The sequence below is a fragment of the Antechinus flavipes genome, chromosome 1 (genome assembly GCF_016432865.1).
Source record: "Antechinus flavipes isolate AdamAnt ecotype Samford, QLD, Australia chromosome 1, AdamAnt_v2, whole genome shotgun sequence".
In the NCBI taxonomy this organism is placed as follows: Eukaryota; Metazoa; Chordata; class Mammalia; order Dasyuromorphia; family Dasyuridae; genus Antechinus; species Antechinus flavipes.
Window position 1 is genome coordinate 70,535,497 of NC_067398.1, and position 14,143 is coordinate 70,549,639.

The 14,143-nt window shown below is 33.9% G+C and overlaps 1 protein-coding gene across 4 annotated transcripts in view; it reads left to right on the top strand.

Annotated features, from left to right (window-relative positions):
• COBL (cordon-bleu WH2 repeat protein) overlaps positions 1-14,143 on the top strand; it is a 304,356-nt gene that overhangs the window by 110,693 nt on the left and 179,520 nt on the right. For all 4 annotated transcript variants that reach the window (XM_051984152.1, XM_051984142.1, XM_051984161.1 and 1 more), the window contains 2 exons: positions 9,795-10,005; positions 12,163-12,391. In XM_051984152.1, the coding sequence (XP_051840112.1) occupies positions 9,795-10,005; positions 12,163-12,391 (440 nt within the window). The remainder of the gene's footprint in view (positions 1-9,794; positions 10,006-12,162; positions 12,392-14,143) is intronic.

The window sequence follows — 14,143 nt, forward strand, 5'->3', positions numbered from 1 at the left end:
CTTCTCTATCCTAATTCTCCTACCTCTTTGTCCTCATTCTCCTTTGCTCATTTCCTTAATTTAGGTATTCTCGATGGCTCTTTCCTTGGCTCTCTTCCATCCAATCTTTCTTGCAGTGATTGTTTAGCTTTCTATGCCTTTATTTATTACCTGTGTAAATATCTGCAATTCAACCTACAATATCTCCTCAAAGCTCCAGTTCCTTGTTCCAGCTGACTCCTAGATATCTCATCTATTATTACTTTCCTCTCCAATGTATCTTTAAAATAGCTGCCAGAGTAATTTAGCATGCAAATCTGATCACATCATTTCTTTACTGAAAGACAGTCAGTGGTTCCCCATTGTCTGCAGAGCTACTTATTTAAGGCCTCTGAGCCTCCTCATAGTTTGACTGTAAATCTTCCTTTTCTGTTATTCACATTACTCTCTTGTATATACAAGGCTTTTCACTTACCCTGGACTACCAAATCATTACCTTTCCCCTCCCAAATTTATGTATTTATTCCCCCTACCTGGAATGGTAGCCCTCCTCCTATCCACCTCTTGAAGTATTTCTCTGTATATATATATTGTCTCTTCTCCCTACAATGTAAGCTGCCTGAGAGCAGAGATTTTGTCTTTACATCTCTAACATCCAGCCATCTCCACTGGATGGCATGTAGTAGGTATTGTTTGATTATGGAACAGTTACTCCTATCTTTGTTCTAAGTTTGGATTGTTGCACATTCATTTTCTTAAATGCAATCACATTTGTTTCCAATGATAATTAAATTTTCATTAGCAAACTGTCTCATTTTGGGAAGCAAACAGCAAAAATATGAATAAATGAATAATAATTTTATTACACTGTTTTATCCACTGTAGTACCATTATCATGATCATTATGGAATGAAGGTGATACAGATTTCCTGAAGCCCATGCTAAGGGCCTTAAAGATCATCTTTTTAGAAATTCTGTTATGTCAGATGTCATCAAGTTGGAAAGACTTTGAGAGTATGGGTCCTGTGGCTAATGTTATTTCTCATCAGAGTTTCTCTCCTTCTTTTCAAGGAAAAAAAATATGTCTTAAATCTATCTTTAGTATTTTATTTTTGTTATCATGGACTTAAAATGTGTTTCAGATTTTGGTTGCCAAACTTGAGGAGGTAAATTGCTGGTACATGAGTACTGTCCATATCCAGCTGTTTAGAAACTCCCCAGTCCCCACCGTGAGGTTTAGGACTGCATCTTAATTTGGGTAATATCCATTGGAGGATGTAATAGAGCCAGATGTAATTCATATGGCATTCTGAAAGTAGCAGCTATAATTGTTGATGTGCTGTTGATTTCCAGCCAGTTTGGGATAGGATTTAATACTCACACATGGCACAGATACTGGACCAGAATAGTGTATTTCAACCAATGAAATAAATTGTAGCTCTGCCAACATTTGAAACCCCTCTGTGCTGGCCAGCTATGGGACAGGACTTGTCTGTTCTCAACAACGGGAAAAGGTGTGGCAAGCCTTCCAGCAGTCCCAGTCTCACCTTTCAGACACACCTTGCTCTAATGAGATGTTTCAAACTTGCTGCAAATCCCTAGAACGACAGAACAGAGATTATAGCTTTAGTAGATTTTATATTTCCTGCGTGTTGTTTGCAAATTAATCTAGATATTTGTGTGAGGAGCCCTTTAATTTATTCATTTACTTTTATAAGGGTAGCAAAACCTGAACATGAGAGAGGAGGTGGAGATGCTGCTACTGGATGAGAGGACATTTTTCATTCTTATAAATTATAAATGATGACAAGTTTATTAAAAATCAAGCAAAAATTCAATTTAACTTTCCTTTTCCCCCATTTTATAATTGAATTCACTTTAATCAGTATTTATTTAGCGCCTATTTATTTATACCAGGCACTTTGCAAAGTCCTGCAGATAGAAAGGCAACTAAAACAAACAAACAATTCCTGAATACAACTATTATGCAAAAATAAATATAAAATTATTTTAGTAAGAACAGACAATGAACAATTCTGAGATAGGTTTCCCAGAAGAGATTGTACCTGAATTGACCTTTGAAGAAAGACAAGGATTTTGAGAGATGGACATAAGAAGGGAATGCCTTTATAAAAGGGATGGAGTAATGACTTTTTAGAAGGGTAAACAATCCAGTTTGACTAGGATGCATCAAGTGGAGTAATATAAGTCAAGGAAGGTAGGCTAGATCCAGATTGTGAGGGACTGTCCATGTCGAATTGAGAAGTTTGCATTTTATCCTATATGCTAAAGGGATCCATTGAAGATTATAAAGCAGGAAACTAACTTGATCAGACATGTGCTTAATCAAGACTACTTTGATATTTGTTGAAGATCAGGCATCTAAGAGATATAGAAGCAGAATCTTTGGCTGATTTCATGTTGAAGTCATGGAAATAATTTAGCACAGTACCTGCAAAGTACTAAGTTCTTAATAAATGCTCTTATGGTCTTACCCATTGCTCAGCTAAGGATTTTTCCTTTTCTTTGTTTTATTTTTATTTGTCCTTGAGTGATATAAGTTCATTTTTGCATATGCATATATTGCAGTAGAAAAGACCAAAGGCTTATTTTTTTCCTTATTAAATTTTATAGACTTCTCATTTGTTCACTGAAAGTACCACTTATTCTCGCATAGAACCCAATGTAAAATAAATGAAACTTGAACAAAATTATTTAAAAGCTATTAGTTCACTGGCCTACATTTCTTTATCATAAAAGCAGATTTCAAAAGCAATTATATTTTCCATTATATTCCTTAAATCTAAGACCTTTGCATTATGATTTCAGTTTTGGATTCTAGGTCATATTTTCCTCTAGCAGTGTTGTAACTCTGAGAAAATGCCACATTAATCCAGTAATATTTTAGTAATCCATAATCTGGCCATTCTATCTAGTATTTTAAGACTAAAGGCTTTATCGGGATGGGAATTTCCTCTTTCAACACAGATCTCAACCCATTCCCCCATTTATTTTATAGTCTTCATAATAGCCTGGTCTAAAATCTCAGTCACTTGGTTGTGGGGAGGATCTATCTCTTAATGAGCCTTATGGAACTTATCTAGGCTGGTTCTTACATGAATAGTAAAATAGTAAAAAAAAAAAAAAAATGACTAGAGTTCATTGCCAGGACATTCTTGAAGTCTTTTCAACTCAGAAAGATTATCAGAACCTATAATTTGCCATCATAACCTTGTAGAATCTATTCACGTGCACATCATAATGAAATGTCCAAATAAGACTTTATTTCTTAGTGTAATTTGGTGTCTTTAAATTTAAACATACATACACACACACACCTTTCTGCTCATTTTTTTTTTATCTTTCACCATTCATTCTTATCCTAAAAACTGAAAATGGTATATCCATCATTAGATTAGTTAACTACAGATAGTTTTTAAAAATCAGCCTGATGTTCTTATACACTAAGGAACATATGTACATTAAATTATACTTAGCATGGTGAAAAATAACACCTTGAGGTTATTGTATCATGGAAAGAGTCCAAGTTTTGGACTGAGCAGACTGAATTTGAATCCTAGGCTTTTTGTTTGCTATTTGGTCAAGTCACTTAATCCTTCAGAACAGACCTGTTTCCTCCTCTGAGGAAATGAAAGACTATAGTTGAATGGCCTCTAATAGCCAGCTACTAACATTCAGCTAGCATTCTATAGTACAAGGCGTACAAGTTCTATTTGTGTTATCTCTTTTGATCTTTACAACAATCCTATGAGGCGAGTGTTCTCATTATTTCATTTTGAAGATGAAAAGACAAAATGAAATTAAGTAACTTGCCCAAGATCACAGGGTTAATAAATGTCTGAGGCAGGATTTGGGTTTTCCTAACTCCAAATCGAGCATTCAGAATGGGTCAGTGCTTCTGAGGTCAATTCCAATCTCAATTTGTGATCTATAATAGCACAGTACTTCTCCTATGCCTTTGTTTTGAAAAAGTTTATTTGTTTATAGACAGCAAACTTGTAAATGAATAAGAAACATTGTTTTCATAGCATAGTAGGGTTGAAAGAATACTAGAAGAAATGAGATTGCAATATGGATTCACAAATTTTACTAGTAGTGGACTTTGAACAAATCATACTTTTTCTGAACTTGATCTTCATCATATGTAAAATCAAGGCAACAGTACTTCATACTATTTGGCTTTTGGGGTAACGACTATTATAAAAATACTTTATAAACCTTAAATCATTAACAGTATATGGCACTTTAGTAGGTACTTAATAAATGCTTATTCAATTAACAAATATATAAATGGGAGAGGTAACGGACTTTGCTTCAAATGCTGTTTCTTTTACTTGATATCTGTGTGACCAGGTAAATCACTTAACCTTCTGGGCTCTATTTCCTCATCTGTAAAATGAGAAATTTTAACTCAAAGACTGACAAGTTCCTTTCTAGCTTTAAATCTATGATTCCACTATTATTATTATTATTATTAATTATTATTACATTGGCAACATGATGCTGATTAGCCATCAGCTATAATTTTTTGTGTCTTTTGATGGAAATTAATTATTTGAATAAATCAGACCAAAAAAAAGAAGATAGAAATTATTTCTGGCTACAGAGACAAACGAAGTCCTATAAATTTAAAGTCTAGGAGATAAAAATGCTTTGGTAACATTAATCTTATATTATTTAACAGCTCTCACAGTTGTTAGTGAATAACAACTATAAATGGATATGGTGACCACCTAAAGTAGATATGTCTGGGATGCTACCTTGGTTCTGAAAGAATTTCTTCTTCATTATCTGAGAATGCCTTGTAAAGTCTAATCATGTCCCCAGTGAGATAGATGTAACACAGTAAGAGGAAATAAAAAAATTTGTCTTCACTAATCTTTGATTAGCAATGATGAGGACTTTCAAATAAGAGAACTATTTGTTAAGCTAATCCACAGGAGAACACAGGTTCCTATTTCATGGGATCTTAGATCTGGAAGAGCCCTTGTTCAATGATTCAGTCATGTCCATCTTTGCATGATCCATGGGCTATACTATCTGCTGTGTTTTGTTTTGTTTTGTTTGTTTTTTTGTCAAAGATAATTGGACTGTTTTACCATTTCTTTCTTCTTTAGATTAAGACAACCATAGACTAAATGGCTTGCCCAAGTCCACACAGCTAAAATATCTGAGGTCAAATTTGAACTCACATCTTTCCTGACTGTCTACTAAGCCTCTTTATTTGAAACCCTTTTTGGCTCAAAATTTTTTTGGTGATCTCAAGTACATGGATATATAAAATATATGTACAAATAAACATTTACTGATAATAAATCATGAGGAAATTTATTTAAAAACAATACTTTGGCAGGTATGTAATTTTACCACTTATTAAAGGCAAAAGCAAGTTTTCACACTAATAAGCTGGATGTGCTTGTTTATTTTTACATAAAGAATTTAATCTTGGCAGAATATTCTGCTACCTTTTACTCTTGCCAAATGTACCCCAATTCCTACATTCAGTTACACAACCACATATGGGCTCTCAACATACAGTTTAAAGACCTTTGACATACCAAAGGACTATCAATTTGTATACCCTTTGATCCAGCAGTTTTACTATTGGGTCTGTATTCCAAAGAGATCATAAAAGGGAAAAGGATTCACATGTATAAAAATGTTTGTAGCAGCTCTTTTTGTAATTGGAAATTTGAATGGATGCCCATTAGTTGGGGAATGGCTGAACAAGTTATAGTTTGTGAATGTAATGGAATTATTCTATGTATTATATGCATAGTATATATATATATATATATAATTATATAATAATTGTCCTATAAGAAGTGATAAGCAGGCTGATTTCAGAAAAACCTGAAAGAATTATACTAACAGATTTGGAGTGAAATGAACAGAACCAAGAGAACATAGTACATAGTAATATCAAGATTATCTGATGATGAACTGAGGTAGCCTTGTCTCTTCTCAACAATGTGGTGATTGAAGGCAATTCCAATAGGGCTTGGGAAGGAACAGATCATGTGCATCCAAAGAGAGCTGTGAAGATTGAATATGGATTGAAGCCTAATATTTTCACTTTTTCTTGTTTCTTCTCTCATGTTTTTTTTTCCCACATGACAAATATAGAAATATGTTTAAAAGAATTTCACATATTTAATTTATATAACATTAGTTGCTGTCTTGGGGAGGGGTTAGCTAAGGAAGAGAGGGAAAAAAATTGAAACACAAAGTCTAGCAAAATGGAATGTTGAAAACTATTTTTACATGTATTTGAAAAATAAAATACACTGAAAATATTAAAGAAAAATAAAAAAAGAGCTACAAGCGAGCCACCCAGTTGGGGGAAAGGAGGGAGAATAAGAAGCTTTGTTTTAGATGGAGGTTAAATAATTTGACCAAGGTCACACATCTGTTAAGTGTCTAAAACCTCATTTGAGATCAGATCTTCCTGACACTAGGTTCAGTGCTCTATCCACTGAGCCATCTAGCTGTCTCCAGAAAGGGCCTTAGAGTTCAATTACATCATCCCACTCATTTTTCATAAATGACATAGCTGACAACCAGAGAAGTCATGAATTGGTTGCCCAAGTTCACAACTAGTATTTGGCAGAGTTCTTTCTCCATGTGCCCTGCTGCCTCTCTAATGCTTCAGATTCTTTTTCTGCTCAGTGAAGGTTGTGGATCTATTCCAATCTGTACCCCTTCATGAGAAATAGTGTGTAGTTTTGCCAAGATTGAAGGTGTACTTTATAACTGTGGGCCGGAGTGATGGTTATTAGTTTATGGAGGTTCACACCCATATCTGCTATCATTTGTTCTATACTTCAACTGACCCGTAAATACAAAAGTGGTCCACATGACCCCATGGCCCACACTTGTAAAACACTTTGAGGTTTACAAAGCATTTGTCTCACTATAGCATACCTGGCCACTATAGAGTCTACTGTTAGGAAAACTTGTTTTCATACCTCACTTTAGATACATTTTGTCTCTGTTATCATAAGTGAAGTCAATTAATCTCTCGGATAGCTTCCTTAATTATAAAATGGGTAAAATTCTAGGTATACTACCAACTTCATAAAATTTCAGGAAAATAATTATTTGTAAAATGCCATAAAATGGGAACTTGGATCCCATTTTCTAAGTCAGCAAATATCCAATTATTATGTCATATCATTCACCTTATACTTAGACATTTAGATAAATTTTCCCTTGGGGTTCTCATGCAGAATTCCTCATGAGGTTGGCTTGAACTATACATGTATAGCTATAAGAATATTTTCCACTTTCTATGACAGTCTAGGACTAGAATCTATAGAGTTCCTTACCTTACAAACTTTCAGTACTCCCTTTTATTTTATTTAATACATTAATAACTTCATCATAATATCAATACTTTCTTCCTTTCTCTTTAAAGGTAGGAATCATGTTTTTGCCTCTCACTGTATCGTCAGCACTTAAAGCACTGTGTCTTTAAGCACTACTAATGCATAATAAGCATCAAACAAATGCCAACTATTGACTGATTATATAGGTCTTGTCAAACGACATCAAAATGAATGTATGAAATGTGTATAAATAAGCTATATTTAGTGGCAGCTAGGTGGTGCACTGGATAGCACACCATCCCTGAAGTCAAGAGGATCTGAGTTCAAGTGTGACCTCAGACACTTAACACTTCCTTGCTGTGTGACCCTGGGCAAGTCACTTAGCCCCAATTGTTTCAGCAAATAAATATATATAATATATATATATATAATATATATATATATATAAAATACATAATCTATATTAAATTTCACATGAATATGTCATTAAATTCACAGATGTCTGAAAGCTCTATAATTTGATCAGTGTGAAAGACTATAGGGGTAGAGCCTCCTTCCACCCATCCAGATTTTAGCCCATCTGTGACTTAGTAGGAAGGTCCTAAGGAGTTTCCAGATGTACAGAAAAGTTGTATGACTTATTTAATACTACACAAAACCAAAGATGTGATTCAAATTCAGGTCTTTCTGACTGCCAGCCAAGTACTTTGTCTACTTTCTACCTCTCTATTTGCAAAATACTTTTGTCTCCTATTGCAAAATACTAACCTACAAATGGATATAATTTTAACAAGAGACAATTATTAGGGATAGAGACTGGTCCTATGATTTCATTGGTCTGGAGGATTTCTGGGTGGGGAAATTCTTTCTACAAATGTGGGTTGGCACTTTCTCTGTAAGTAACTAAGTCTTAGATTCTAGTTCCAAGTGCTGAGAGATTAAATGATTGCCCAGGGTCACAAACCCAGTATGTGTCAGAAGCTGGACTTTAGCCCAGGTCATTGTCGTTCCAAGCCTGCTCTTTAAGCTACACTGTATCTCTTTACGTTTGTAAAACACTATTTCTTTGCTAGGTGCTGGGACTACCAAGACTAAAGTGAAACATTGCCTACATTTAATGGAAGATACAATATTTTAGACTATAAGATGATTCAAAGAGGGAGATAGCTTAACTATAGAAGGCCTGGAAGGGCTTTGCATTTGGAAGTGGTTCCTGGCTCAGTCCTGAATGCAGTCCAAATAAAAACCATAAAATTTTATTTAATAAACTTTAATATTATTTAATCCTGGCTAGATTACTTATTAAGTATGTGACTTTAGGTAATTACTAAACATTTTTGGTTCTTAGTTTCCTCATCTGTACAATGAAGGTCTTTTACTAAATGATCTCTATGATAATAGGTTTAAAGCCTATGATTGTGTAATCTTATCTAAGTTCTAAATATTGCTGATTCTGATATTGGTGGGTACTTAATGAATTCACAAATTCTCACAGTTCTCACAAAATTTCACCTAATAAGAAATATGATACCTACACAAGTCTCAGTAGTATATAATAATATAGGTGCTATGTGCATTAGAAAGGTTCAAGGAAAATGCTGTGTTAAAGTCCAAGGTTGCCTCTCACCTGGACTATTGCAAGAATTTAAGAATTAGTCACTTTGATTAATATACATCCTTTTCACATCTACTAAATTGGTTTGTTTCAAACATAGGTGTTAAATATATTGCTCCTTTTTCAGTAAACTCCTACATTTAAACCATTGCTATCTGGCCTTAATTTACCTTTTCAGTCTTTATTTACATCCTTGTTTTACTTTAGTCCATAACAGAAAAACTCGTCTTTCTTGCTCTTCCTCAAACACTATATGCCATCTCTCATCTCTATGCCCTGGTTTTGCCTTTGCCTTTTGCCCAGGCTTTTTCTTGTCCTCTAGCACATATAATTAGTTAATAGGGGCATTTAGATGGCACAGTGGATAGAGTGCCAGTACTGGAATCAGGAAGATCCATTAATGTTCGAGAGTTCAAATTGGACTTCATACACTTACTCGCTGTGTAGACAGATCACTTAACCCTATTTGTCTCAGTTCCTCATCTGTAAAGTGGCCTGGAGAAGGAAATGATAAAGCATTTCAGAATTTTTCCAAGAAATCCCCAAATGAGGTCATGAAGAGTTAGACATGATTAAAACAACTCAATGACAAAATAATAAATGATGTCACAGTTGATTTATTCATGCAAAGATGGTCTAAATGGAGCCTTTCCCAGGAAAAAGGTTTGTCTTAAGTATTCATTGCTATTGTCACTTCTTAACTGAAAGCTAATTTTTAGTAGTCCAGAAAGCTATTGCTTCGATCTTTCTCAAGTAATATTATATTAGAAGAAAGACTTCTTCTCCAGTACTAAAGTCTAGGGAAGCTGTTGCTTCTCCTGATAACCATAAATGTTTTTTTAACTTTGCAGTAATGCCATGATGGACCTGCTGGTCGAGCTGTGCCTCCAGAATCATCTAAATCCAGCCCACTATACCCTGGAGCTCAGGTCGTTGGAGACCCAACAACCTTTGAGTTTTAAGCCAAATACTTTGATAGGGACCCTTGATGTACACACAATATTCTTGAAGGAAAAAGTCCCTGAAGACAAGAGCAAATCAGTTCTCCAGAAGGTACCTGAGGTAAGTTGGGTCAAAGGTTTGAATCCTGTCCCTAAGGTTGCTTCTTGTAAGCAAAGTTTATTACTTTTTCAGTCCTGGAAATGGAGTGTGGAATGAAGACAGTATTGCCATCATTATCATCAACCCTGATCACAATGATACATTTAGATAATGTCAGAAAGGGACATGATGAAGGCCAAACCTTTTTATTTTATGCACCATTCGAAAAAGGAGATTCCTAAAATTCTTTCCCTTTGTTTCCTTAACACTTTGATTACCTCTCTCCCTTTTCCTCCCTCGATTTTTTTTTTCTATTGATTGGTAGCATTTTCCCTAAGGTAGTATTGACTCATCAGAAGGAAACTTTTAGATTAAAACAAGTTTGTTTTCCATAAATTTGGAACATCATTTATATTTGGTACAGTTTTATATAGGTATTGAGAAAAATGAGAGAATGAGAGAAGGTGAGAGCAGGAGGGAGTGAGGGAGAGAGAGAGACAGATTGTTTTACAGTTGTTATTCATTCTATTTAGGCTACATTTTAACAGGAAGAAACAATTTTCATTTCTGTTGCTAATTCCAGTCTTTTTTGTAATGCTAATTTTTATTTTTCAAAACATCTTTCACATGCTTATTGTTTTAGTGAAAAGAAATATATAATTCTGAAATTCCTAGAACTTAAAGATTCCTAGAACTTTGTTTTGAGGTGTTATTTTTCAGTCAGACGAAGTAAAATATGTAGGACTTTGTCTCCAGTATTAATTTCTTGGCTTATATAGTTGATATGATATTTATTAAATATGAAATATTATCTACACCCAGAGAGAGGACTGTGGGAACTGAATATGGTTCACAAAATAGCATTTTCACACTTTTTGTTTGTTGTTTGCTTGTATTTTATTTTTTTTCATTTTTTCATGTTTGATTTGAACAAGATAATTGTTGTTCAGCAAGATAATTTTAATATATTAGATTTAATACATACACACACACACACACACACACACACACACATATATATATATACATATATATATATATATATATATATATATAATATATATATATATATATATATATATATATATATATATATTTCTATCATGTTTAACATATATTGGATTACTTGCCATCTAGGGGAGGGGTAGTGGAAGGGAAGGGAAAACTGGAACACGAGGTTTTGCAAGGTTTAAGGTTGAAAAATTATCTATACATATGTTTTGAAAATGAAAAGCTTTAATAAAAAAATGAAATATTCTTCTATTAACTGTTGCAAAATAGGAAAGTAAAAAAAAAAAATTCCACGTGCACAGTAGAACATGAGAGAATCCAAAATACAAAATAATAAATTTCCATTTTAAGAAAGCCCATATATAATAAATACTATACATGGTTTTCAGAGCTGTCCATATTTTCTTTGCTTTCTTTTAGGTTTTCTTTTGTTCTCTGCTGTATACTTTTTACTTTATTCTTTTTCCCTTTCCTTTCCCACTAAAAGGCCATAATTAAGCACAGATATGTATATGTATTTATCTATATAATACATACATACATTTATATGCAACTTTATAAGACCATATTATGTTTGTCCTGTTTCTCTGAAGGTGGATAACATCCTTCATAAACCCAAGTCTTTGCATATTTATAAATCCACTAACATCATTTCCTGTACCACAGCAATATTTCAATCTTATATATATATATAGTGTGTAGATATTTTAAATAATCTAAAATAATGTTGATTAACATGGCTGACATGTAGTACAGTTTCCCTTTTCTCTTTTGATTAAAACTATTTTTGTTTTAATTTTGACCTCTTTTGGGGAGTGTTTTCTTTCATTTGAAATAATTTCACTTCTAAAGTCATTTTGATTTCACAAGTCTATATGAACCTATTCTACACAAATCTGATCAGAACTAAACTGCAGCAATGTGTGCATATTTGGTGCTGAATTTTTAGTTCGACCTTGGCTGTTGATTTTCCTTCTTCACTATCTTATCACCCTGTCACTTTGACCTTGTTATTTAATGAAAAGGTTTCTGAGGAGGCTTTATTTTTCAGTGCTTCCTATAGGATGTTCTCTTGGGTTTGTAGCAGGAGGCATCTATCTTACTCCACATGATTTTGGTTATGAGGAAATGTTTATATCTTCTTTTTGTCTGACATTTCTATTTCAGAAGTCTGTGCGACTAGTAGTGAACTACTTGCGAACACAGAAGACTGTAGTCCGGGTGAGCCCCGATGTCCCACTGCAGAACATTCTCCCTGTTATTTGTGCAAAATGTGAAGTCAACCCTGAGCACGTCATTCTCTTAAGGGACAATATTGCCGGGGAAGAGCTGGAACTTTCAAAGTCCTTGAATGAGTTGGGGATAAAGGAACTCTATGCATGGGACAACAAAAGAGGTGAGAACAAAGTTGTATTGAGTACTTTGGGTAATGTCATATCCATGATCATTTGTGACTTGCCACTCTATTTGTAGTGCTTTATTTGTTATTCAAGACAATGATGCTCATTTTGGTTTTTATACAGTGAAACTTGTCCTAAGCTGGGAGGAGGGGTAGTATAGTATTTTTCATTTGCTTACTTCTAGTTCTAACTATATCCTTCTGACTCAGACCCCTTCTCCTAGCCTCAGCCATTTCTTCTCTATTTGTCATATTTTAGGACTGTGAGACTCCTTTTGTTTCTTTCATTTGGAAAATAATCACCCTCTTCTGAGATTTCACTATACTTTTGTCTGTGTTTCAAATTTTCTCTGGATCACTGATTTCACTAATATAGTCATATAATTATCGACCTCAAACAACTTCCAAAACAACCAAAATAGTAATAAATAAAATTCAACATTACTGTGGGTACTGACTCCCTCCAGTGGTACAGATTGAAACTCATCTGTCCCTTCCAGTTCTTATGTGATTCTCATCATCTATAGAGAAATCTGATCAATGAACTGGAGGCCATTTTCCTGATCACCCAACATTTCATGAGAACCATGGAAGCCTTACAGTGTGCTCTTTGGGATATATATCATGGGAAAAATAATAAATGAACAACTGCATTGTTTGGAAGAATGTGTTGATAATAGAAAGATGAGCTGAGCACTGTAGAGTTCAGAAGAGGAAAAGATTATTCCAATTCCAAAGGAGATGAGGGATAGTTAACTTTATGTATTTCTCTTATTCTTCCTTGTATTACTCTGGGACCTCCAATCCATTCACATAAGCAATTCATATTTTATTTACTGATTATAGTTTTCACTTGAGTCAGCTTGAACAAATGACTAAACTTTTCTGGATCTTGATTATCTCATTTGTAAGAGGGGGGAATTGGACTAAATTTGTAAACAATTGGAATTTAATTGAGACTTAAAGGAAATCAGAGAACTCAGTAGGCAGAACTGAGGAGAGAGAGCATTCTAGGCATGTCATTATTAAGACAAGTGAAAATGACAAGTATAGAAGATGAGTATTGTAAAAAATTAAATTATTATTGTATAAGCAAATCATTTTAGTTGATTCAATTGAGTATTTTGTATTAACTATTCATCATGTTTTTTTTTTTTAATTTGAAAGGGAAAGGAGAAGATTTTGAAATTGTCCTAAGTTTTATGACTAAGGAAAAAAACTTAATGGATGAAAATGTGGTGGTGTTTTGTTTTATTTTTCAAATCTCTAGACTACACAGAATAATGATTTTAAAAGTTTCCTTTTCTCTCTCTTCACACTTGCTTTGTGTTTTTCTGAGTATATTTGTTTAGTAATCTATATTTGGGTTCCCCCCCCACATTATTATGAATGGTTCTTTCAGTTCAACTTGACAAGAAGTTATTAAGCAACCTACCATATGCAAGATAATTTTTGCCAGGAATTGAGGATCCAGAAGTAGCTTCCATCCAGGGCCTTCTCTCAAGAAACTTACAGTCTAATAAGTAGAAGAAAAAAGGGCATAAAAACTCTATTATAAGGGAGATTAAGGAATATGGAAGGAGGTCCAGGCAAAATATCAGGAGTACCTTGAGGAAAGAAAAAAAACACTTAAACCTAAAGGAAGGCTTCATCAAGTAGTTGACTTTTGAGTAGGTCCTTGGAAGAAATTCAGCTGGCCAAAATACATGTATGGCAAGGACCTAATTAGTATAAATCTTTTGAAGTGGC